Below are 20086 nucleotides of genomic sequence, written 5' to 3'. Positions count from 1 at the left end.
GTGTATCTTTATAAAATTCTTATATCATTTATAATAGGTTTCTCTCTTGGTACTCTTGCATTTTTCCAAGAAAACAGTCATATTATCTGCAAATAATAATAATTCTGTATTCTCCATTCCAATTTTGGTTTTTCTTTCTTTTCTTCATCTCATGTCTTTGACTAGTGCTATTTAAACGATAACACAAATTAGTAGTAAGAGTAGTAATGAAGTCTTATCTTGACTTTACAGTAACATTGCTAGTCTTTTACGATTTAAAGTAATTTAAAGTATTCTCTCTGTCATTTATGTATGTGTGTGTGTGTGTAAAAGAAATAGCCAACTGTTCTCCTTTTTTAAGCAATTGAATGTAAATGTTCTAAATCTGATACAAGGTGATAAATGCATCACTCAATAAAATTACCAGAGATTACTGAATTTTAAAAGCTGCGAATGATTAAATTTTTGATATATAAAATATATTTTAATAAGAAAGAAAAAATGAACATAGTACTTTATCAAATGCCTTATATGTATCCATGGAGACAATCATATGCTATTTCATTTTTGTTCCATTTATATGGTGAATTGTTTTAATATGATTCTTATATTCCAAGAGTAAAGTCCACTTTTTCATAGTATATTGATATTTTTATATGCTGTTCAAATCTGTTTGCTAATTTAAAAAAAAATATTCAGTAGTTAATGGATCTTTATTTATTTGTAGGCAGTGCTGAGAATTGAACCCAGTACCTCACACATGCTAGGCAAGTGCTCTACCACTGAGCTACAACCCAAGCCCAATTTGCTAATTTTTAAAATTCAGGATTTATATCAGTATTTAAAGGAGAGATTGGAATGCAGTTTCCCTTTTGTGTGCCTTCTTTGTTGGATGATAGTATCAATATGATACCTCACCTTTTAGATATAAATTTGGAAACTTTCCTTCTTTTTTATATGGTTTGGAATAGATTAAATATTACCAGAATCATTCCTTCAAGGTTTTTTTACATTTCCCCCTGTGAATCCATTTAGTCCTATTTCTGTTTATTTGTGCATTTGTTTATGGAAGGATGATCCGAAAAGGGAGATCTTTGACTTGTTTTATCTGTGGTATTAACTGGTTTAAGTTTTTTCTTTTTAATTTAAAAATTTTTAAGATTATTTTTTAGTTGTAGTTGGACACACTATCTCTATTTTATTTATTTATTTTTATGTAGTGCTGAGGCTAGAACCCAAATAATGATAATTATTTGGCCTCACATGTGCTAGGCGAGCGCTGTATGGCTAAGTCACAATCCCAGCCCCTGTTTGAGTTTTTGATGTGTCTTCCCCCCATAAGTCAGGATGTAGTTACTTAAGTATATGATCCCTGTTACTTACTGTACATCTTTCATTAATATTGTTGAGACCCTCCTAATACAGGACAGGAAAAGGTGCTCTTTAATTGTTGAGTTACTGTTTTCAAAAGTGGTGGTTCTTTCCCTGGGGTACTTGACATCTACCATGTCCAGATGTGGATTCGGGACTCTTCCATTGTTCTATTGTTGGGGTGGTGATGCTATAAACCACACTTTTTGTTCACCTTGTTCTGCAGATCATCCTTATACACTTGGCTAGTGGACTCCTATTTTCCTGGTGGTCATGCCACAGACATAGTGTTGACTTTTTTTTTTAAAAAAATTATTTTTTAGTTGTAGTTAGGCACAATACTTTTATTTATTTTTATGTGGTGCTGAGAATTGATACTAAGGCCTCACATGTGTTAGGCAGGCGCTCTACCACAACTTTAGTCACAGTGTTGATTCTTGATAGACACATGATTGGTTTATCTCAGCCTTAGACAGGATAGGTACCCAGTAATTCCAGTGAATAAATATTTAGTGTCTGATATGTGTTCATTTTCAGATTATCTTAGAGACATGTTCCTTGCATATAGAGGAGTTGATATACTGAATTAATAATTATAGTTCAGCTACTTGGGGGACCAAAAAAGAGAATTGCTGAAGTTTGGGCAACACAGCAAGATCCCATCTTAAAAAAAAATTATGGTAAAGATATGTATTCAGAAGTATTAAAGGGTACAGTTATGTATCCTCGACTAGGGTAGAAAGAATTTGAGACAGATTTTAGATAGAGTTAAAAAGTTCCCCCATCTTTATGTGCTTGGTTTTGCAACTTAATTGAGAAAGCTAAAAACGTTTTAGCAGTACTTTTGCTTTTCCATATACTGTGTGTTTGAATTTGGCTAGAAAATACGCATTACAGTACCACACAGGTGTGAAACATGATGATGTTGATCTAAATTTACATTAAAATGTTAAGAGAAATAGTATTATTCGTTGATAAGAGTATACTGAAGAGTATATATATATATATATATATGTATATATATGTATATATATATGTGTATATATATGTATATATATATGTGTGTGTGTGTGTGTATATATATATATATATATATATATATATATATATATATTGAAGATTAATTGACCAAATATTCTGTCCTTTTCTCACAGATTTATCTAAAAACAGACTGGTTGAAGTTCCAATGGAATTGTGCCATTTTGTATCACTGGAAATTCTTAATCTGTATCACAATTGTATCAGAGTCATTCCTGAGGCCATCATTAATCTGCAGATGCTGACCTACTTAAACTTGAGGTAGGTTAATTAAATTCAGTGACGAAATACAACATAATCATGCTTTCATTTCTTTTGTGTTTTTCCTCTTTATAACCCGTATCACTCTTTGAAGTAAATCACACAAAGATCATTAAAGAAATATCTTCTGTAATAAATTGGTAGGGACTTTAATTTTGTTCTTGATGCTGGACTTCCCTGACAAATGTCAATATGACACCTTTTCTTTTCTTTGTTTTTTAAGAATCATGTAACATAATTTATACTATTTGTCTGATTGATGCTTTTCAGGTTGGTAGGTATATTGTCTTCATACATTCGTGTAGATTTTGGAGAATGAAGGGTAAAGGAAATGAAAAATAATTTGAGAGTTGAGACAAATCGGGGCAAGAAAAAAAAAGGCTTTATTGGTCTTTGGGGACTCTTGGTACCATTGTCCTTGCTGCTTAGTAATGATTGAGCCTGTTCACTTGAAAAAAGTTGAGGAAGAGTACTGAGCTACTGTAGCCAGATATAAGGTTTGATGTCTGTAGACATCAATTAGGTCAGTGTTTGCTGAGAATGGTTTGGTAGTCCGTGTTGACTTACTAATTATGCAGAACACAGTAAATCATGTTAATGCCTCTGAAGTTAGGAAAATCAGTTATTTTAAGGCTTTAGTTTTACACTTTGCAGTTGGATGTTCTGATCAGATTCTGGCTCCTTGTCTCCTAAATTCTTGCTTTACATTTGGGATTTCAGGAGAGGGAGGAGAGGATTTTTTTTTTTCATCTCTCTCTCGCTTATAAAAATAAGGTTAAGTTCTCAGGTTCCAGCCCGAGTGTAGCCTTTCTCATGTCAGTTGTATCATCTTGGTGTTTAAAGGATAGCACCTGTTAGCCTTGCTTGTGCTGTGTAACAAATCTACTTTAAAGTTCAAAATTCCCAGTGAACCAGCTATAGTAGTCATTTTATAATAGATAATAATGCCAATGGTTTTTCATTTGGTTTGGTTTGCTTTTTATTTTAGTTACTGAATCATGGATCTTCTCCTGCTTTCGTTGCAGTAAAAAAAAAAAATGGGTTTCTATTGCATTTTCCATAAAAGTGCATGTTTTTTTTTTTTTGCCAGAGTTGAAAAAAGTTCTAGACATGTTTATGAATTGTCCTAATTTTGGTAAATAAGAAGTAAGTTATTGGAGATGAAGTTTATTGGATGTAATTTATAATTTGGAGTCTTATCTAATCTTTGCTTCTGTAGATTTCTAATTTATCTGATCATATGAGTTTTCTTGCAATTTCTGCCTCAGCAGGACGTTAGTTATCTTGGAATTGCCTGGTGAAGCCAGAATAGTGGTGTCTGTAGATTTTGGTTCAGGGTCTCCCTAAGACATTTGGTCCTGTAATCCCAACTCATAGAGGGGAACCATTTCAAAAGCACATTGAAGCCCATGTAATAGACTTAACCTTGCATTGTTATATTAAGTCCATATGCACTGAGAAGTCTTGGTGAATAGATGACATTTTTTTTCTAGAGTGACACAGACTATAAAATTCTAGACACAAGATAATCTAAACTTATTGTGGTTTTAAGACATGATAAAAGTTTGGTTTTTTTTACTGATAATTTTCATATTGCACCTAGTTGAGAGTAGAAGATTATTGCTGTCTTCGGATCTATAGAAAAACTATATTGGAGTATGGATCTCAGAATTATTTAGAAAAGGCCGGAGAAGAGCTGTGGAAACATTGACAGAGGAGTCAATTGACGATGCCCAAGAAAACTATGTAGTGCATTAGAAACAGAGTTTTATGATAAATCTGTAGGTAATGGAAAAGAGAAAGAAATAAAGGGACAATTCCGCATCCAACTCTTTAAATTTTATTTGTCTTAATTATTTAATTTCATGTTTACTTCTTTCTTTTCCTATTTGTTTTGATAATTTCTGGTTTTGTTCTACTTTTCTTTGTTCACATTTCCTACTTCTAATGAGACCGTATATAAGGCCTGTTCTCTTGTGTTGGATCTTATGTTCTTTGAAGGAATTTGATGACTACTTGGAGAAAAAAATAAAAGTCTCTCTCTTACATCCTAAAAAGATTGTGTAAAGGATATGAAAAAATACATGGATAGCTTCTGAACTTTTTAAAAGCAAGATGCTAATTATTTTTGATATCTCCTATAAAATTTACTGCCTGAAAATAAACCTGTAAAGCTAAAATAGTAATAAGGGCAAGCTTTAAAGGAATCAGGAAGATTGTCATTTTGTGTTATTGATTTACATGTGTTTTAATTCCTGTTTGACCACTGCATTTAATTGAGCCATTTTTTCTCTTGGAATTGGACCTTAAAATTGAGTTATTTCTCAGTTTGGGAGTGATTTGAAGTAGAATGCAGTAGAACTCCTGCCTGAAAGATTTATTTGTGATTTCTGAAATAGGAGGTGACTGTCACATCTCTTTACTTGCAAATATGTATTAGTATCCAGGCAATACTGGTGGCATCTGATTAAATTGTTAAGTCTAAGATGTTCAGTAATATCTTCCACATGATAGTATTGTCTGTGAGTTCTTCTGATCCTTACACTGTCACCCTCCCTGCCCCCATCCCAGCTGTCCCCAATCTGGTAACCAGGAGGAGTGCAGAATAACTTGGTACTTGTGTGTGATAGTGACATAAGCCTCCTCCATGACAATTAGAGTTGGTCATTGTGATCTCCTGTGCCCTTCATGAATATTAATGGACCAAAATGTATTTCTTCTTGGACATGGTGTAAGGTGTGGTGGACTTGGTTAACTTTTGGACTTTGGGGACAGGCTGCCCATCCTTTTGCTTGAAGAGGAAACAGAGACTCAGGATGCTGCAGCCACACTGTGGAGGAGCTACTGAGTTGCCTTTAATTCATTTTTGTCCCATAATTGTTATATATGGCAAAGAAAGAAGCTTATATTCATGATCATAGTATATAATCAAGACCTCACATTGTTGTTAATTTAGTTATATTGTAGAAGTCAGTATAAATGGCAAAAACATTAAAGAAGTAACATAAATTATTTTTGAATCCACACTTGTAAGGAAGATTATGTCAAAGAAAGCACATACTAAAAGACCTTTAACAAATAGGCCAACTGATCCAATTCTATAAGTAGCTTGAAACATTTTCTAGAGAACTGAAGGTTTTCCCTCTTAGTTCTATTAATTAGGAAGAAAGATGTTTTTTAGATAAAATAGTGCAGAGGCTGCTTTTCCAATTTCCACAGTGTTTTTGTATGTATATTTGGTCTGTTTTTTTTTTTTTTTGTGGTCCTAAACTCAAACCCAGAACATCTTGCATGCAAAGCACTCTATCACTTGAGCTACCTCTATAACCCCAGTCTGCTGAACTTAAAATTTCTTTTCACCCAAGAAATCACATGTAGAAACTACTAATTTTGAACATTCCAAGGTAGGAGTGATGCATAGAAAGATTTTTGAATTTATAGGAAACATTTGAAGTTGATTATACCCTCTGAGATATCTTGTATTCTAGCAAACAGCCATAAATATTTGATGGTGATGGTGATGATGGTGATGATGATGATAATGAGGAATGGGGATGTCACTGCTTGCTCAATCTTGGCTGACATGCTGTCTCAGAAATGTCATCTGTAAATGTCAAATGGTTGCATGGTGCCAACAGCTTTATCCATGTCTTAAGCTAGAGATGGGTTTAATTTGCAACTTAAAAACAATCTTCATCATGAAATGCCATTAAAAACACTTGTTTTCCACATTTTCTCACATAATGGAAATGTTCTATTTGTGGAAAATATTGATTTATTGCTGTTTATGTAGCATGTGTTTAAAGGATGTAGGCTTTTAATCTTTGCTTCTTGGTATTCACAACAAAAAGCTATGTTAGTTTAGTATATGTGCCACTGTGTCTCTTCCTGTTATAAAGTATCTTAATCCAAGAAACACAGCCAAGAGCAATAAAAATGATTAAGCAAGACTGGTTCCTATAGAGGAACAAACACTTTGAACCTGAAACCCACAGGAAAGCCTCACAAAGTTTAAAATCTATTTTAAGGTGTCGGAAAGGTTTTTGTTGATGAGTCTCATGAAGAAAATATACCTTAGGACAATAACATGACCCAGAGTAGCAAAACTCTTGGCAACCATTGGCATGTTGTGAATCTAAAATAGGGACCTTGGTTTCAAAGTCTCATCTCAGAGAAGTTCCGAGATAGGGACTGCCAAAAAATGAAAGTTCGTTACAGAACTTTGGTAAGGTTTTTGCTTTCTGTGGGGGAAACTGGCCCAGCTAGGTCTGGCTTGTTCATGAGAAGCTCCTATCTGTCCCTTCCTGTTGGGTCTGGGTTCTGAGACATGGCTTGAAAAGAAGGCAGTTTCTTACACAAACTGTTATCACACCATAAAAGGAATGTGTTTTGGCTGCTTTCTCTGCAGCCTGGTATCCTTTTTGGCTGCTAAACAATGTGCAGAAAGAGCCAACTTCTTGATGGTCGTCTAACCTGTAGGCCCACATTCTTCTGGGACTCATTCTGAGAAATAATCTTTAATTCTCAGAATATCACTCACTATTTGAAGGATCCTGCCCACAGCGGTTGCTTTAGAAAACACAGGCTTTATGATTTTGTGTGTTTGTTTTGTTTTTGTGAGCCAAAAATTAATTTTCATTGTCCCCTCTCCCCACGCTGACATTTCTAAAGAAGCTATCCAAGGCAAGATAGCATTTCTTCTTTCTAGAAAATGAGAAAATTGATGGTGTCTCCTAAACTGGAAAAGGGGGAGGAGTTTTGTTCAATTCAACACAAACTTATATCCTACATCCTTTTGTGAAGATTTTATCTCATTCAAAGGCAAAATGAGAAGACTATGTCTACGTTATGTTTTGGAGCTGGTCTTTGATAGCCAGGTTAATCTTGTGAAATGACAGATGATGGGAAAGGCACCAAAACACAGTGAGCCATATTGGAATTTGAAAGTATTAATCTTAAAAATTGGAAATGTTTTTCATAGGATGGCAGTGTCCACTCCACACACGTGGCTGGCCACACATGGATTAGGTCTTATCTTTTCTAGTGTTCCTCAGTCATTTGCTTCCCAGGTGAACCCTATAGCCAATAGTCTCTAAAAAATCTTAATCGGTTTATAGATCGTTGTGCCTGTTAAATTCGGTCCATTGGCATTGGTAGCTGAAGGGCTTTCTTAGGCACAGACAAGTTAATAATTGGATATCTCTTATCAAATTCCATTCCTTTTAGTATAGCCCGTACTTGGCAAGACTTCCTAAGAGGATTTTTCCATTATACACACCACCTGATCACAGATGTTGTTTTAGTTCAATGTTGGTATTGAGGAAAAGAACAGAGACACAAAAGGGATATTATGTCTTTGATAGCTAGAGCGCTGTCAGAATTTCTTGGTGTTGTTTTCTGTTCTGCTTCTGATCTTAATAGAGATGTTAATAAGGTCTTTGTGCTGCAGAACAGCTCTCTGGAAGTGAGGTAAATACTTAATTTTAAATCATAGTATAGTTTTTCCTGTTTATAGTAATTTTCAAAGTTTATTCTGCAAGCTCCAGATGAACAAGCCCCAAATGACATTCATTTTTCTAATTAAAACAGATAAAAGTCCTTGGAAACATTGCCATTTCATCAATAATCAACTTATTATACTATTTCCTCTAAGATTTATTGCAGTTTACAAAGGCTTATAACAAAGTGCTGTACATGAGAAGAGAAATATAAAAAGAGCATACTAATGACAATTATTCTAAAAGGTGTTTTTTTGGGGGAATAATCATCATCATCACCAACATCACTGCCACATCTTAATAGCTAAATTGAGTTGAGCTATTACAACATTTTTTCTGAGCCCTTCAATGGTCTTTAGTCTTTAGGAAATAGGAAAGTGACTCACCCCTAGGACACCCTATTTCATAAATAATAGAAACAAATGAGATGCATTTCTTTGGTATTATAAAGTTTGCTAAGCCCCTTCACCTCTGTTATCTTATTGGGCACCATCTCCATTGCCTTCCATGTCCTTAGAACAGTTTTAAAATTATGAAAATCATTGTTAGGTTGTTAAATATTTAAAAAAGGGAAAATTTTCTCATTTGGAAGTTGCTACCATTGTCTATAGTTGGTTCCCCTTTTTATTCCTAAAACTGTAAATTTGTACATTTTCTTTATTTATATTCATTTTTCAGACATTTTATTCTCTCTCTCTCTCTCTCTCTCTATATATATATATATATATATATATATATATATATATTTTTTTTTTAAACCAGCTTTTGATTTTATTGACCAATCTGTTAGTTCTTTATTTTCTACTTTATTTTTTATCTTATCTATTACTTTTCCTTCCTTCTCTTATAGACTTATTCTTTTTCTAATTTCTAGAGTTTGGGATATTTAGCTCATTGACTTCTACTTTTTTTTTTCCCTTTTCTTATGGAAGCATTCAAGGCATGGATTTCCCTGTACGTAGAGCGCTTGACTGACTCAAAGTTTTGATATGCAGTGTTATAGTCAGCTTTCTGTTACTACAACAAAATATCTGAGGCAAAATTAACTTATAAAGAGAAAAGAATTATTTGGGCTCACAGTTTGGGAGTTTCTAGTCCAAGACCAGCAGCCCCATGGTTTGGGGCCTCTGCTGAGGGCTCTACATCATGGCAAGAGGAAGTGGTGGATCTAGGCTTACCTCCTAAGCTAGGAAACAGAGAGGCAGGAGAAGGCTCCATGACCTCATAAGGCCTTACCTACCTCTTAAAAGGCTACAACACCTTCCAATAACGTCACCCTGAGGACCAAGCCTTTAAACATGGATCAGATCATAGCAGGAAGTATCATTTGTTTGTTTCTATCACTTTAAATCTTTCCTGGTTTTCACTGTTACTTATTTGTCCTATGAGTTTTAATTTTTAGAATAGGTTTTTTTTATCTTTTCAAATTTATTTATATTTTTTAATATTTATTCTTAAATTTTAGGTGGACACAATATTTTACATTTATATGGTGCTGAGGATCAAACCCAGTGCCTCGTGCATGCTAGGTGAGCACTGTACCACTGAGCCACACCCCAGCCCTCAAATTTATTTTTAATTGAATTTCTTTGTTTCAGAGAACATTTTCTGTTTGATACAGATTCTTCATATTAGTTACAATTTGCTTTACAGGCTGTGCATAGTTAACTTTATAAATATTCCACATGTACTTGAAAACTAGTATGTGTAGTCTCTTAAGTGTTGTATGCTGGATTCCAGTAAATCCACAAAATGTAACTTTTTAATTTGGGGGTTTGCATCTCTTCTGCCCTAACCTTTGGTGTCTGCAGGCAGAGATAACTGGGAAGGGTGCACTAGACTAGGTATTCAGCAGTCTTTCCTCTCATTTCAAAACCATTCACAAGTTTTCCTGATATGCTCAATAATTCCAGTTTATATCACCACACATAAGAGTTATGCAATTTCATGAACTATTTAAATGGAACAACAGTGAGGAAAAACAGCACCCTGACACTTGGTGGGGTCTTTCAACTCTTCCTCTCAGATCCTGGATCCTAAAGACTGTGGATGGGGTGGTGGGGCTGGGGCTGGGGAGAGACCTGTGTGCTTTGAGAGTTTTACATTTTCATTTGGCCAATAATTTGAATGGATGATCTTCAAGGAATTTAAGTAAACTGTTACAAGAGGTGGTCCATCTAGTAGATGAGTACCAGAAAGAGACGACCATGACGGGGGGCCACTATGGGCTCTTTATCGAGACAACCCATGATGGCGGTGCCCAAGTCTATAGGCACCAAAGTAAAGGGTTCTTAGGAGCAACCTGGAATCCTTATGTTCCACCTTACATGATAAGATCCAGAAAGGAAGTCTTTCTTCTTTAATCCTTTGGAATCACCAGATGTTTAAACAACCCAATAGAAAATATCTGTTGCTACAGAATTTTAAAAATATACCATCCGTGTTCAGTTAGGATGTAGGGAATAACAGCTTGGAGTGGTGCTACCTAATTCGGTTAGGGATGGTGTTTTAGGATTCATAGACATGTCATATCTTCTTGAACAGAGCAGGCACCCAGGAGGTGTAGGAAATAATGGTATATTTCTTTTCTTCTTGGCCACCATGACATCTTCCTTCCTTGGCTTTGGTCACGTTCTTTCTTAGTCACTTTTCTGCTTCTCTGTTTCTTCTCTCTTCCTGGGTCTGGATGTTCTTTCTCTTCCTGCATGTCAATTTGGAGTTCTCCAAAGCTTTGGTCCTTAAATCTTTTCTCAGACCTCCTGCCTCATGAGTCTTAAATTTATTCTGCATCCCTTTGACTTACTTGAACTCCAGTCCTCAATTCTCCCATTGCTTAACATTCTGTCTTAGTGACGTCTCAAAATTCCAAAATAGCATGTCTTAAACTCCCATTTGTAAACTTCTACTGTTTTTCTCTAGAATCCTAGTTTTATGTCTTAAATTATTTTGACCATTTTCTTTTATTGCTTTTTGCATAAATCAGTCTTTAGTTATTAGTCCAGCATCTCCATTGCCTTCTTCTGGGAACTCTGTGCCCTCCTCCTGCTGTTTTCCTGGCTCCCCCACACTTTTTATTCCAGAGAAAATGAGAAGAGGCTGTGTTGTATGAATGGGAGACCACTGATTTTGTTCTGAAGCCTCACAGACCTGGTTTCAGATGCCTAGCACAGATCAGGTCACTAGCCAGCCAGCACAGAGCAAATCATTTAAGTTCTCTGAACAATGTCAGTTTTGTGTCTGAAAAGTATGGAGTATTAATATGTTAATGGATTGTTGTGAATATAAATAAAATAATATTTCTTTAAATGCCAGCACAGTGCCTTATACATAGTAACTATCCAAGAAATGTTTGTTAAATTGTTGAATCAAGTTACACATGCAGATGCCATGTGGGTTAAGAAAAATAATGGTAAAGGATTCTGTATCTGATTAAAGTAAGTGGGTCCTGTGCTGTTGGTCAAGAGGATGTGCTCTGGGTGTGTAAAAGTATCAAAGTAGTTAAGAACTGAGTGGCTGTTTAGTTACATGATAGGAACTCTCTGAGGAGTCACCTCCTTGGAAGGATAAATAGGAAAAAGAATGCTAGACATGCTATCAAGCAGGTGAATCTACATTGCACCTTTAAAAATTCCCAGAAAAAGATAGTGAGGCACTTGGGTTCAAATGGTTAGTGATAATACTCAGACATCTTAATTTTTATTAGAAATATTTTTAGCGCAGTGTCCCTGGGTAGAAATTGATCTGAGTAGTCTGTGTTCATTTAAATCAGTATCAGTCTCCTCCCTTTTTTGTGGGGGAAAAATGTCGCATAAAATATGTATGTGTGTGTGTGTGTGTGTGTGTGTGTGTGTGTGTGTTTCTTGACCTCAATAGGCTGTTATGGAAAAAGAAGTTAGGGGTACCTTCCTGGTAATAGGAAACTAGAGTCCATTCCACTTGGAACAAAGCTCCAATAAGTGGGAGTTGTCCGAAGTGCCAAGACATCTTTCCCAGGCACTTAGGGATGGTTTCCTGTATGCCAACACCATCGTTGAGTACAGTGGTACTTTTCAGGTAATGGGTCTCAGGCCACTACAGTTTTAACACTTAAAACCCCAAACCTACATTGTTGTCTCTGGAGCTGTTTGATCCATTAATATTCTTGCTGGCATTGCATATTGAGTTTCCTTTGAACATCTCCTTGACTTTTAAGCATTTCAAATGAAGGAGTCTTAAGTAAGAGTTTTTAGAGGACCACATACCACATACTCCTTGTCCTTTTGGGATTACAGAACTCTTAGAAGAAAGGAAGGAAAATAACTGAGAAGTATAGCAAATTTTCAGCTAACAGTCCTTTGACATATAACATCAGTGGCAACGATTGCTGGCTGTTAGGCATGCTAAAAAAATGAAATGTTTTTAAGTAATCTCTTATTTTTACTAAAGAGGAGACCGATAGGCTGTTATTGTGGGAAACCAGTTTAGTTGTAGTAGCCAAATATGGTGCGGGTGTGCACAGAAAAAGTGCAGTGGAACAGCTGTTGCAGAAATCTGAGTTGCTTTAAAGCCTCACTCTTTGTCAACTGCTTTTTCTTAGAGTTCTCATTTCTAGTCCTCTATCTTCTCAAAACAGCTTTTACATGTGTGGAGAGTGAAATTGATTGGGATGGCTTTCAAGAACTGATCAAGATGCTGTGTAAATGATGATACTGTTTTTATAGTTTTGAAACATTTTAAGTTTTCCAGTGGCTGTCACACTCAGTTGCAGTTAGTGTACTTGCTGGTCACAGTTAAATTTGGGCTCCAAGTTTCAATGCAGATGTATATTCTCAATTAAATTTCTGCCTTGTTGCTGAGAGTGTAGCACAGTGGTGAGAGTGCATACTTAGTGTGCATGAAGCCTGGAGTTGAAGCCCAAGCACTGAATAATAATAACAACAACAGTAATTTAAAAATAAAATTCAGTGTTAAAAATGAATGTAAAATATTACTTTTCAGTTGTGCAATGAAGCAGTCAGACAGTCTCTGTTTGCTCTTCACTTTGTAGCGTAAAATTAAAGTGGACCAAAAATATCACCAAGCCATGAAAGCAAAGCTGTTGTTGGTGGCAGTTATTGTCTTAGACACACAATGATGGTGGGAATGGGGGGGGGGGTGGCTGGCACCGAGGGGAAGTATTCAGTCATTAGGGGAAACAAGGGTGAGACATTTCACAGGACGGGCTTTTCAGAATGGACTAAGCAGGAAAAAGGAAAAGGTTCTCTATGGATATTGTTCACTGGTTTGTGTGTATGGGGACAACAGGTGTCATATGCAAAACAGAAAAAGAAGTTACTTTGCTTGTAATGAAAGGTAAACAGAGTGTGCATAAACTAATAGAAAAACAAAAATAGATGAGGGATCCTGTAGAAAAGGAAACTTGCATGGCTTAAGTGACATTAACTGCTGTTTACTGAAGGTCCAAATGGCAAGCAGAGACTCAAACAAAGAAAAACAATGACTACTATATGTCGTCATTGTTCCCTTCTCTTAGCTGAGTGAGCCAGGTGTCCTGGCTTTGGATGTGCCCTGCTTTCCCTGTGGCCCTGTTGATGTAGGCCTGTGGCATTGTCCTCATAGTTTTGTGAAAGTTAATGCTTCCATGTCATTATGTCTGTTACCATTTGAAGACCAAGTTGTAAACAGAGATGGTGACTCCAGGGTTTTCTTGTTTTCTCAGCAAAGGAGAGGATCCTGGAATTAGAGAAGATGGAAGGGAAGTGCTCAATCATATGATTACGTGTATGTTCTAGTCTTGGTTATCCAGATGGGAAATTGGTATTTTGCTCATTTGAACCTGAAATTTGATATCTCAGCCTGGTCTCCCAGCATGTCTTTGAGCAATCATCTTGATATTTTCAACAAGTGGAACATGATCCCATATTTTTAAAGTAACTGAAATTTTAGCAATTAGGTAATATCATAAATTTAAGAAGTAAATAAAATGAAGCTGAGCACATATATGCTCTTTTGGGTCACATTTCCACTTCTTTGCCACATCATTGGTTGAGGATGGATGGTTTAATTTTTATCTAGTGTTGGGCTAAGCACTTCTGTATCTATAATTTCACATTAGGTAAGTCTTATTATCTGTTCTCTAGCCGACAAATCCAAACAGGTTTAAAGACTTGCTCATAGTCATAGAGATGATTTATGGCAAAGGTGAGATTTGAACCCAGGACTTCTGATTGCACAACTGGTATCTTTTCTCTGACACCAAGCAGCCAGTGGAGCAGATAAATCTGCTATAGAAATTTTTTCTATAAAGTATTTTCTAAGTGAGTTTTATATTCCAATAGTAAGAGATGGAACTTAATATACTAAACCACTAAAATAAAGAGGTATGTTCTTGTAGAATTTTAACAAATGTGTTGTTTCCTAATAATAAAATCACATAAAACAGCATGTCTCTATTTTTACCCATTTTAAGGAAAATAAGCATTTGATAAGCAGACAATCAAAAAAGTCAGATATAACATTGGGTCTCAAAATATGAATGTTATAAGTGCCACGATACAGTACATTAAAATAAACTCTCTTAAAATCAAACCATAAGAAGTGACGTGGCTTATAAATCTCTTAATTTGGGAGTGAAGTGGAGGGACAGTGGTACTTGATGCAAAGAGAATATACCCTATAAATTTAGGCTACCAAAAATGTTTAGATTATGTATGGGGCACAAGTGGGGGAGACACTATGCCTTCAACAGTTTTTAATGTAAATAGCACTCATTCCCATGAAAGTGGCTACAGGCTGAATTTTTATTTTATTAAATTAGTGTCCACCCTGGAAGAATTCCAGAGAGAGTAAGCCCGAGTGAGCAGAGCCGTCATTTGTTACATTGCCTCCACTGCTATGATGAATGACTCTCCCAGTCCTAGATCTGCTAATCAGATTAGATGCCTGCAGCAAGAGAGTGAGACTGGGAATATCTGCATGCTGCATTTCAAAGCAAGAAAGCAAAAGGGGTATCTCAGACTGTAATTATTTATCCTGTAGAAATTTCTGAAAATACTAATCTGTTTCCAATGAGCTTCTCTTTAGGAGGAAATTTAAATATGGCTTCAAAATAATAGAATTGTCTTGCTAACATTTTTATTTGCTAATCATTTTGTGAAATGGTCTATTAACACCTATTTTATAGCAACAAATTATGCTTTGAATTTGTTCGCTTGCTATCTTTTAATACTGAGCTTTCTTTTCCAGGGCTCCTATCTACAGGGCCTTATTTTGGGCACCTGTGAAAGCCCTCTCAACTGGGTACCAGAAAGGCTGCTCATTCAGCAAAAGAGTCCCACTGGGTCTCCACAAGCTAGAGAGGACAGGAGGAAGGGTCTGAGAGGACAGAGAGAGGCAGGCTAGCGGCCCTGGCCCCCCTCCGTTGTCTCAGTGACCAGGAGAAATTCACTGGAGCCCAGCAACCAGGGAGGTAAAGCTGGTCCTTCCAGTGCTAGGAACCCCCGCCCCAGGAGGACTCTGAATCTCCTCCTCCCTCTGCTGGGCTTTTATAGAGAGAGTGCTTCTTCTGCCCCTTTCCAGAAATAGCTTTTATTTATTTAATTAATTTATTATTTGATGTGTGTATGTATGTATGTATTTAGATCTGGGCAATGGAGTGAAGATACAGCTGTACCATTTCTTGCCCAAACTTAACTTACCTGGGTATTTGCCTGGAATAGGAGTGATATCAGGGTGTTGGCAGGAGAAGGCCCACATTAGAAAGGATCTTTCTATAATATAGCACCTGCTTTTTCTGAGCCCATCAGTTAGACACACCTTTAGGTTAAGCATACATACAGAGAAGTGCTCACAAAATATACATCAGTGAGTTTCCACAAACAGATGGACCGATGCAACATCCGATTGAATTTACCTTGTTGAGATGCTTCTTTCCTGGTTACAAAAGCTCTTGTAGGAATTTTTTGAAAGACAGTAAAATATACTAAAGGAAATGGAAACCACTTACTGTACTTATACCCCAGAATGAGCACTGGTAATGTTTAGGTGTGTTTTTAATCTCTCTCTCCTTTTTACACGTAAACAAATATGCATCCTAGTAAACACACACACACACACACACACACACACAAACATACTCTCACACACATACACACGACACAACCTTTGAAGCTTTATGCATGTATGCACAATGCACAAAAGTTCTAAATAATTGCAGCCACACGATATACAGATTTTTTAGGTGTTTCACGGTGTGGCCTTTGCTTCATCAGCAAAGTGGCAGGGAAAATAAATCAGAAAATCTGAGAACTGTCTTCTCTTTTGGTAGCTAAAAAAAGGGCTTGGTGTGGGGAAGAGGTTGGAAAAAGTGGCTTACATATATATGTGTATTCCTATATTGTACTGATCCAATATCTTTTCATCTCTTAGAACTGCCCATTTATTTATTTATAACTGATGCAAAATAATTGTACATATTTGGCAGATGCAGTGTGATGATTCAGTACATGTAAGTAATGTATAATGAGCAAATCAAGGTAGTATTTCCCTATCCTTAAATATTTATCATTTTTGTGTTAGAAACCTCCAGACTCTTTGTTCTAGTTATTTTGAAATATAAAATACATTGGTGTGAACTCTAGTCACCTTACTGTGCTGTAGAATACTAGAATGTATTCTCCCTATTTAATTGTTTTTTGGTACTTGTTATCCATTCTGTTTCTATCTACCACCCTCCATTCTTTTTAAAAAATATATATTTTGTTTTCTTCTGTATTTGTAATTTGAGTTATTACTAGAGAATATATTGGGATTTTTGTATTTGGAAAATATCTTCTCAGATGGCTTCTTTTTCTTTTCTTGTTAAAAAGCGTGTTCACAGATAGTATGAAGTGGCCTTTCTGTTTATGTGTGTTTCTGTTGTATTGTCTTTACAGTCGAAATCAGCTGTCTGCCCTGCCTGCCTGCCTGTGTGGTCTGCCTCTCAAAGTCTTAATCGCAAGTAACAACAAGCTGGGATCACTACCAGAAGAGATAGGTCAGCTCAAACAGTTAATGGAGCTGGTATGTTACTGATTTCTAAGATGCTCTTTTTGTTTGTTGACCAATCATGACCTATCAGGGTATTCTAAAAGACTTTTTGCTACATTTAAGTAAGGAGAAGCTTCTGTTAGTCCATTTCCCATTGCTATAACAAAATAACCAAGACAGGACCCTTTATAAAGAAAGAAACTTTATTTAGCTCACAGTTTTAGAGGCTGAATGGCCAAGATCAGGTGTCCTCGTCCACTTCTCTTCTCGTGAGAGACCTCTCAGCTCATCAAAATACAGCTGGTGGGACAAATGCCAGAGGGACAGGTTGCATGGTGAGATGAGAAACCAGAGAGCAGGAGGGCTGCCCTTGCTTTTTATAACAACTTTCTCATGGGAGCTTACTGGGATCTCAGGAGAGCCGTGTTAATCCCCGTGACCTAACCACCTCCCACCAGGCTCCGCCTCTTATGTATTCTACCACCTCTTGATACCACCAAACTGGGGACTAAGCTTCAGACACACCACATCCAATCCATAGCAGAGCTAGGTTGCTGAAGTGCACTTATAAGGATATTAAATGGGGTGACATGACGCCAGCAGCCTGTGGCTTTGCTGTGACACAGTTCCTAAAGTTTATAAGTTTCCTGTAGTTTATGCAGATCCTGAAGTTTGCAGAATTTATAGTTCCTGAGTTGACAGGTTATCACATTGTAGTTAGTTAATTTTTCCAGATTATATATAAATTATGAAAAATTATGGCTAACCCAAAGAAATAATCTGCAAATAAGTTAGTAGGCCAGAATATAGGAAGGCATATAATTAAGTCAGAGGACAGAAAGAACAGGGTACCGTGAGTCTGTAAAGATTTTTGGCATGTCTGGAGCAGTGCTGCCTCTAGTCCTGGCACTGGAGCTGGTGTGTGGTTTAAGGAACTCTGAGCTTTTCTTAGGCCCCTGTCCTGTGCCCCACTCTGGCAAGAGTACCCTGCATCTTAATTACTGTGCTGTCTTCTCCCAGATCTTGTGACTTTCCTCCACCAGCACTAACTCTAGGCCCCTCGAGTTCTAGAATGTTAGCTTCACAGTTGATTGTAAAAGGCATATAGTCCAAGCTCTTGACCTCTATTTGTGTGTGTGTGGGGGGGGGGAGGCTGGGGATTGAACCAGAGTTTTATGCATGCGATGCGTACACTCTGCCAACTGAGCTATATCCCCAGCTACAAGCTCTTGACTTCTTGAAGAAACCTAGATCAGAGAGACAGCAACGTATGGGAAGGTTGCCCTTGCTAAGTGGTCACCTAAGCCGAAATACCTTCACCAAACATTGTCCAGTGGAAGAGTAAACAGCAAAGGTGATTTGAGATGTACCAGTGACCATATCTTAAAAAGTAAAAAGAAGCAAGTTAATTTAACAATATTTTATGTGAAGCCACATAGCCAAAAGATTATTAAACATCAAACATACTGAGTCCTTGAAATCCAACATGCATTTTATATTGACAACACGTTGCAAGTTGGACAGCCACATTTCTGGTGCTCAGTAGCCACTAGGCATGACAAGAGAGGGCCCTGTCAAGCCTGTGCAGTTTCTTCTCTGCTGCCTGCAGTGTTTGAGCAAGAGTGCTCTTTGTAAAAAGCATTTATCTGTGAAGTAGCTGAAAAGTTAATAAGTTGACATTATTTAACCACAAGGAAGTGACTGGCTTTGGTTAAGGTCACAGACTAAAAAAAGATTATTTTCCATCCATTATCTTTGATATCTGCTTAAAATAGTGGTGTTACTATAGGTAACCATGTCAGATTATTTTTAGTTATCAATTGGAACAAAAAACTCCCTGCAGAGCTTAAAGCAATTCTTGAATTACAGCAGGAAGCTTCTGTTTTATAGTCACATATTACCAGTTTGTTAACAGAATCCTCATGGAGGCAGAATGTTTGAGCTTAGTGCAACATGCTGAGGAAGTGGCTCAGCTTATCAGTCCCTTGGCATTGTTTGCTAACTGTTTTGGGAAAAAAAAATGTGTTTTTTAATTTTACATCAGACTCAGAGTATCTAAAAACTGGTTTGTAAACTCTTTTCTTCCAAGTGTGGATGAACATTCGAGTTTAACGTCCATTTGAAAAACAAAACCAGAATACCTTGCCATCTACAGGAAAATAGTTGCCATTTCTTATTTTGGGAAGGGAGTGAAATTGGAGAACATTATCTTACCTTTTTAGTTATATCACAGTTACCTTATAATCTTAAAACAAAAAGCATTCCCAGTGTAGTCAAGTCATGTCCAGCCATTTCATATTGTCAGGGAATACCAAAAAGTGGTCATTTGGGCTGGGGATATAGGTCAGTTGGTAGAGTGCTTGCCTTGCATGCACAAGGCCCTGGATTCAGTCCCCAGCACCAAAAAAAAAAAAAAAAAAAAAAAAAAAAAAAAAAAAAAAAGTCATTCTCTTCCCATGAAGAAGCCACCTATGAGATGTCCTTTTTTTGAACCAAGAACATTGGCCAGGTGGTGTGTCCACATTGCCTGTGGATGCAAATCTTGTGGAATCTTTAGCTCTCTCGAGCTAGTTCTGTGAGGGTCATATCTGATGGGAATAATGTACAACTCTCTGACCTTGACCACTCCAAATGACTTCTTACCTGCTGTCATCTTACAGGTATGGTATACGTTGATGTTGCTTTGTAAGCCTGTCTATGCATGTGTTTTCTGTGAGGGGAGGAGGTAAAATGCTAACATTTACTGAGTACCTCCTTATTTCAGGTAGTCTGCTAGAGTATGACTTGTAGTAGTTCATAGAATCTTGGAAATAACCCAGGTAGTCCTGTATCATTTTTACATTTTGTAGACAAATGGCCAGTTTAGGAATGACGTACCCAAAGCTATGTGGCTACATGGTGGAACTAGGGTCAGAAGCAGGTTTGTCTGATTA

At 36.7% G+C, this 20086-nt stretch overlaps 1 protein-coding gene across 5 annotated transcripts in view; it reads left to right on the top strand.

The window, feature by feature from the left end:
- Window positions 1-20086, top strand: part of LRCH1 (leucine rich repeats and calponin homology domain containing 1) — a 201562-nt gene that overhangs the window by 100827 nt on the left and 80649 nt on the right. For all 5 annotated transcript variants that reach the window (XM_081282147.1, XM_081282145.1, XM_081282146.1 and 2 more), the window contains exons 2-3: window positions 2505-2649; window positions 17060-17186. In XM_081282147.1, the coding sequence (XP_081138273.1) occupies window positions 2505-2649; window positions 17060-17186 (272 nt within the window). The remainder of the gene's footprint in view (window positions 1-2504; window positions 2650-17059; window positions 17187-20086) is intronic.

This window comes from Spermophilus citellus, assembly GCF_964194105.1.
Source record: "Spermophilus citellus genome assembly, chromosome: 1".
NCBI classification, from domain to species: Eukaryota; Metazoa; Chordata; class Mammalia; order Rodentia; family Sciuridae; genus Spermophilus; species Spermophilus citellus.
This window is presented reverse-complemented; position numbering and strand designations above follow the sequence as displayed.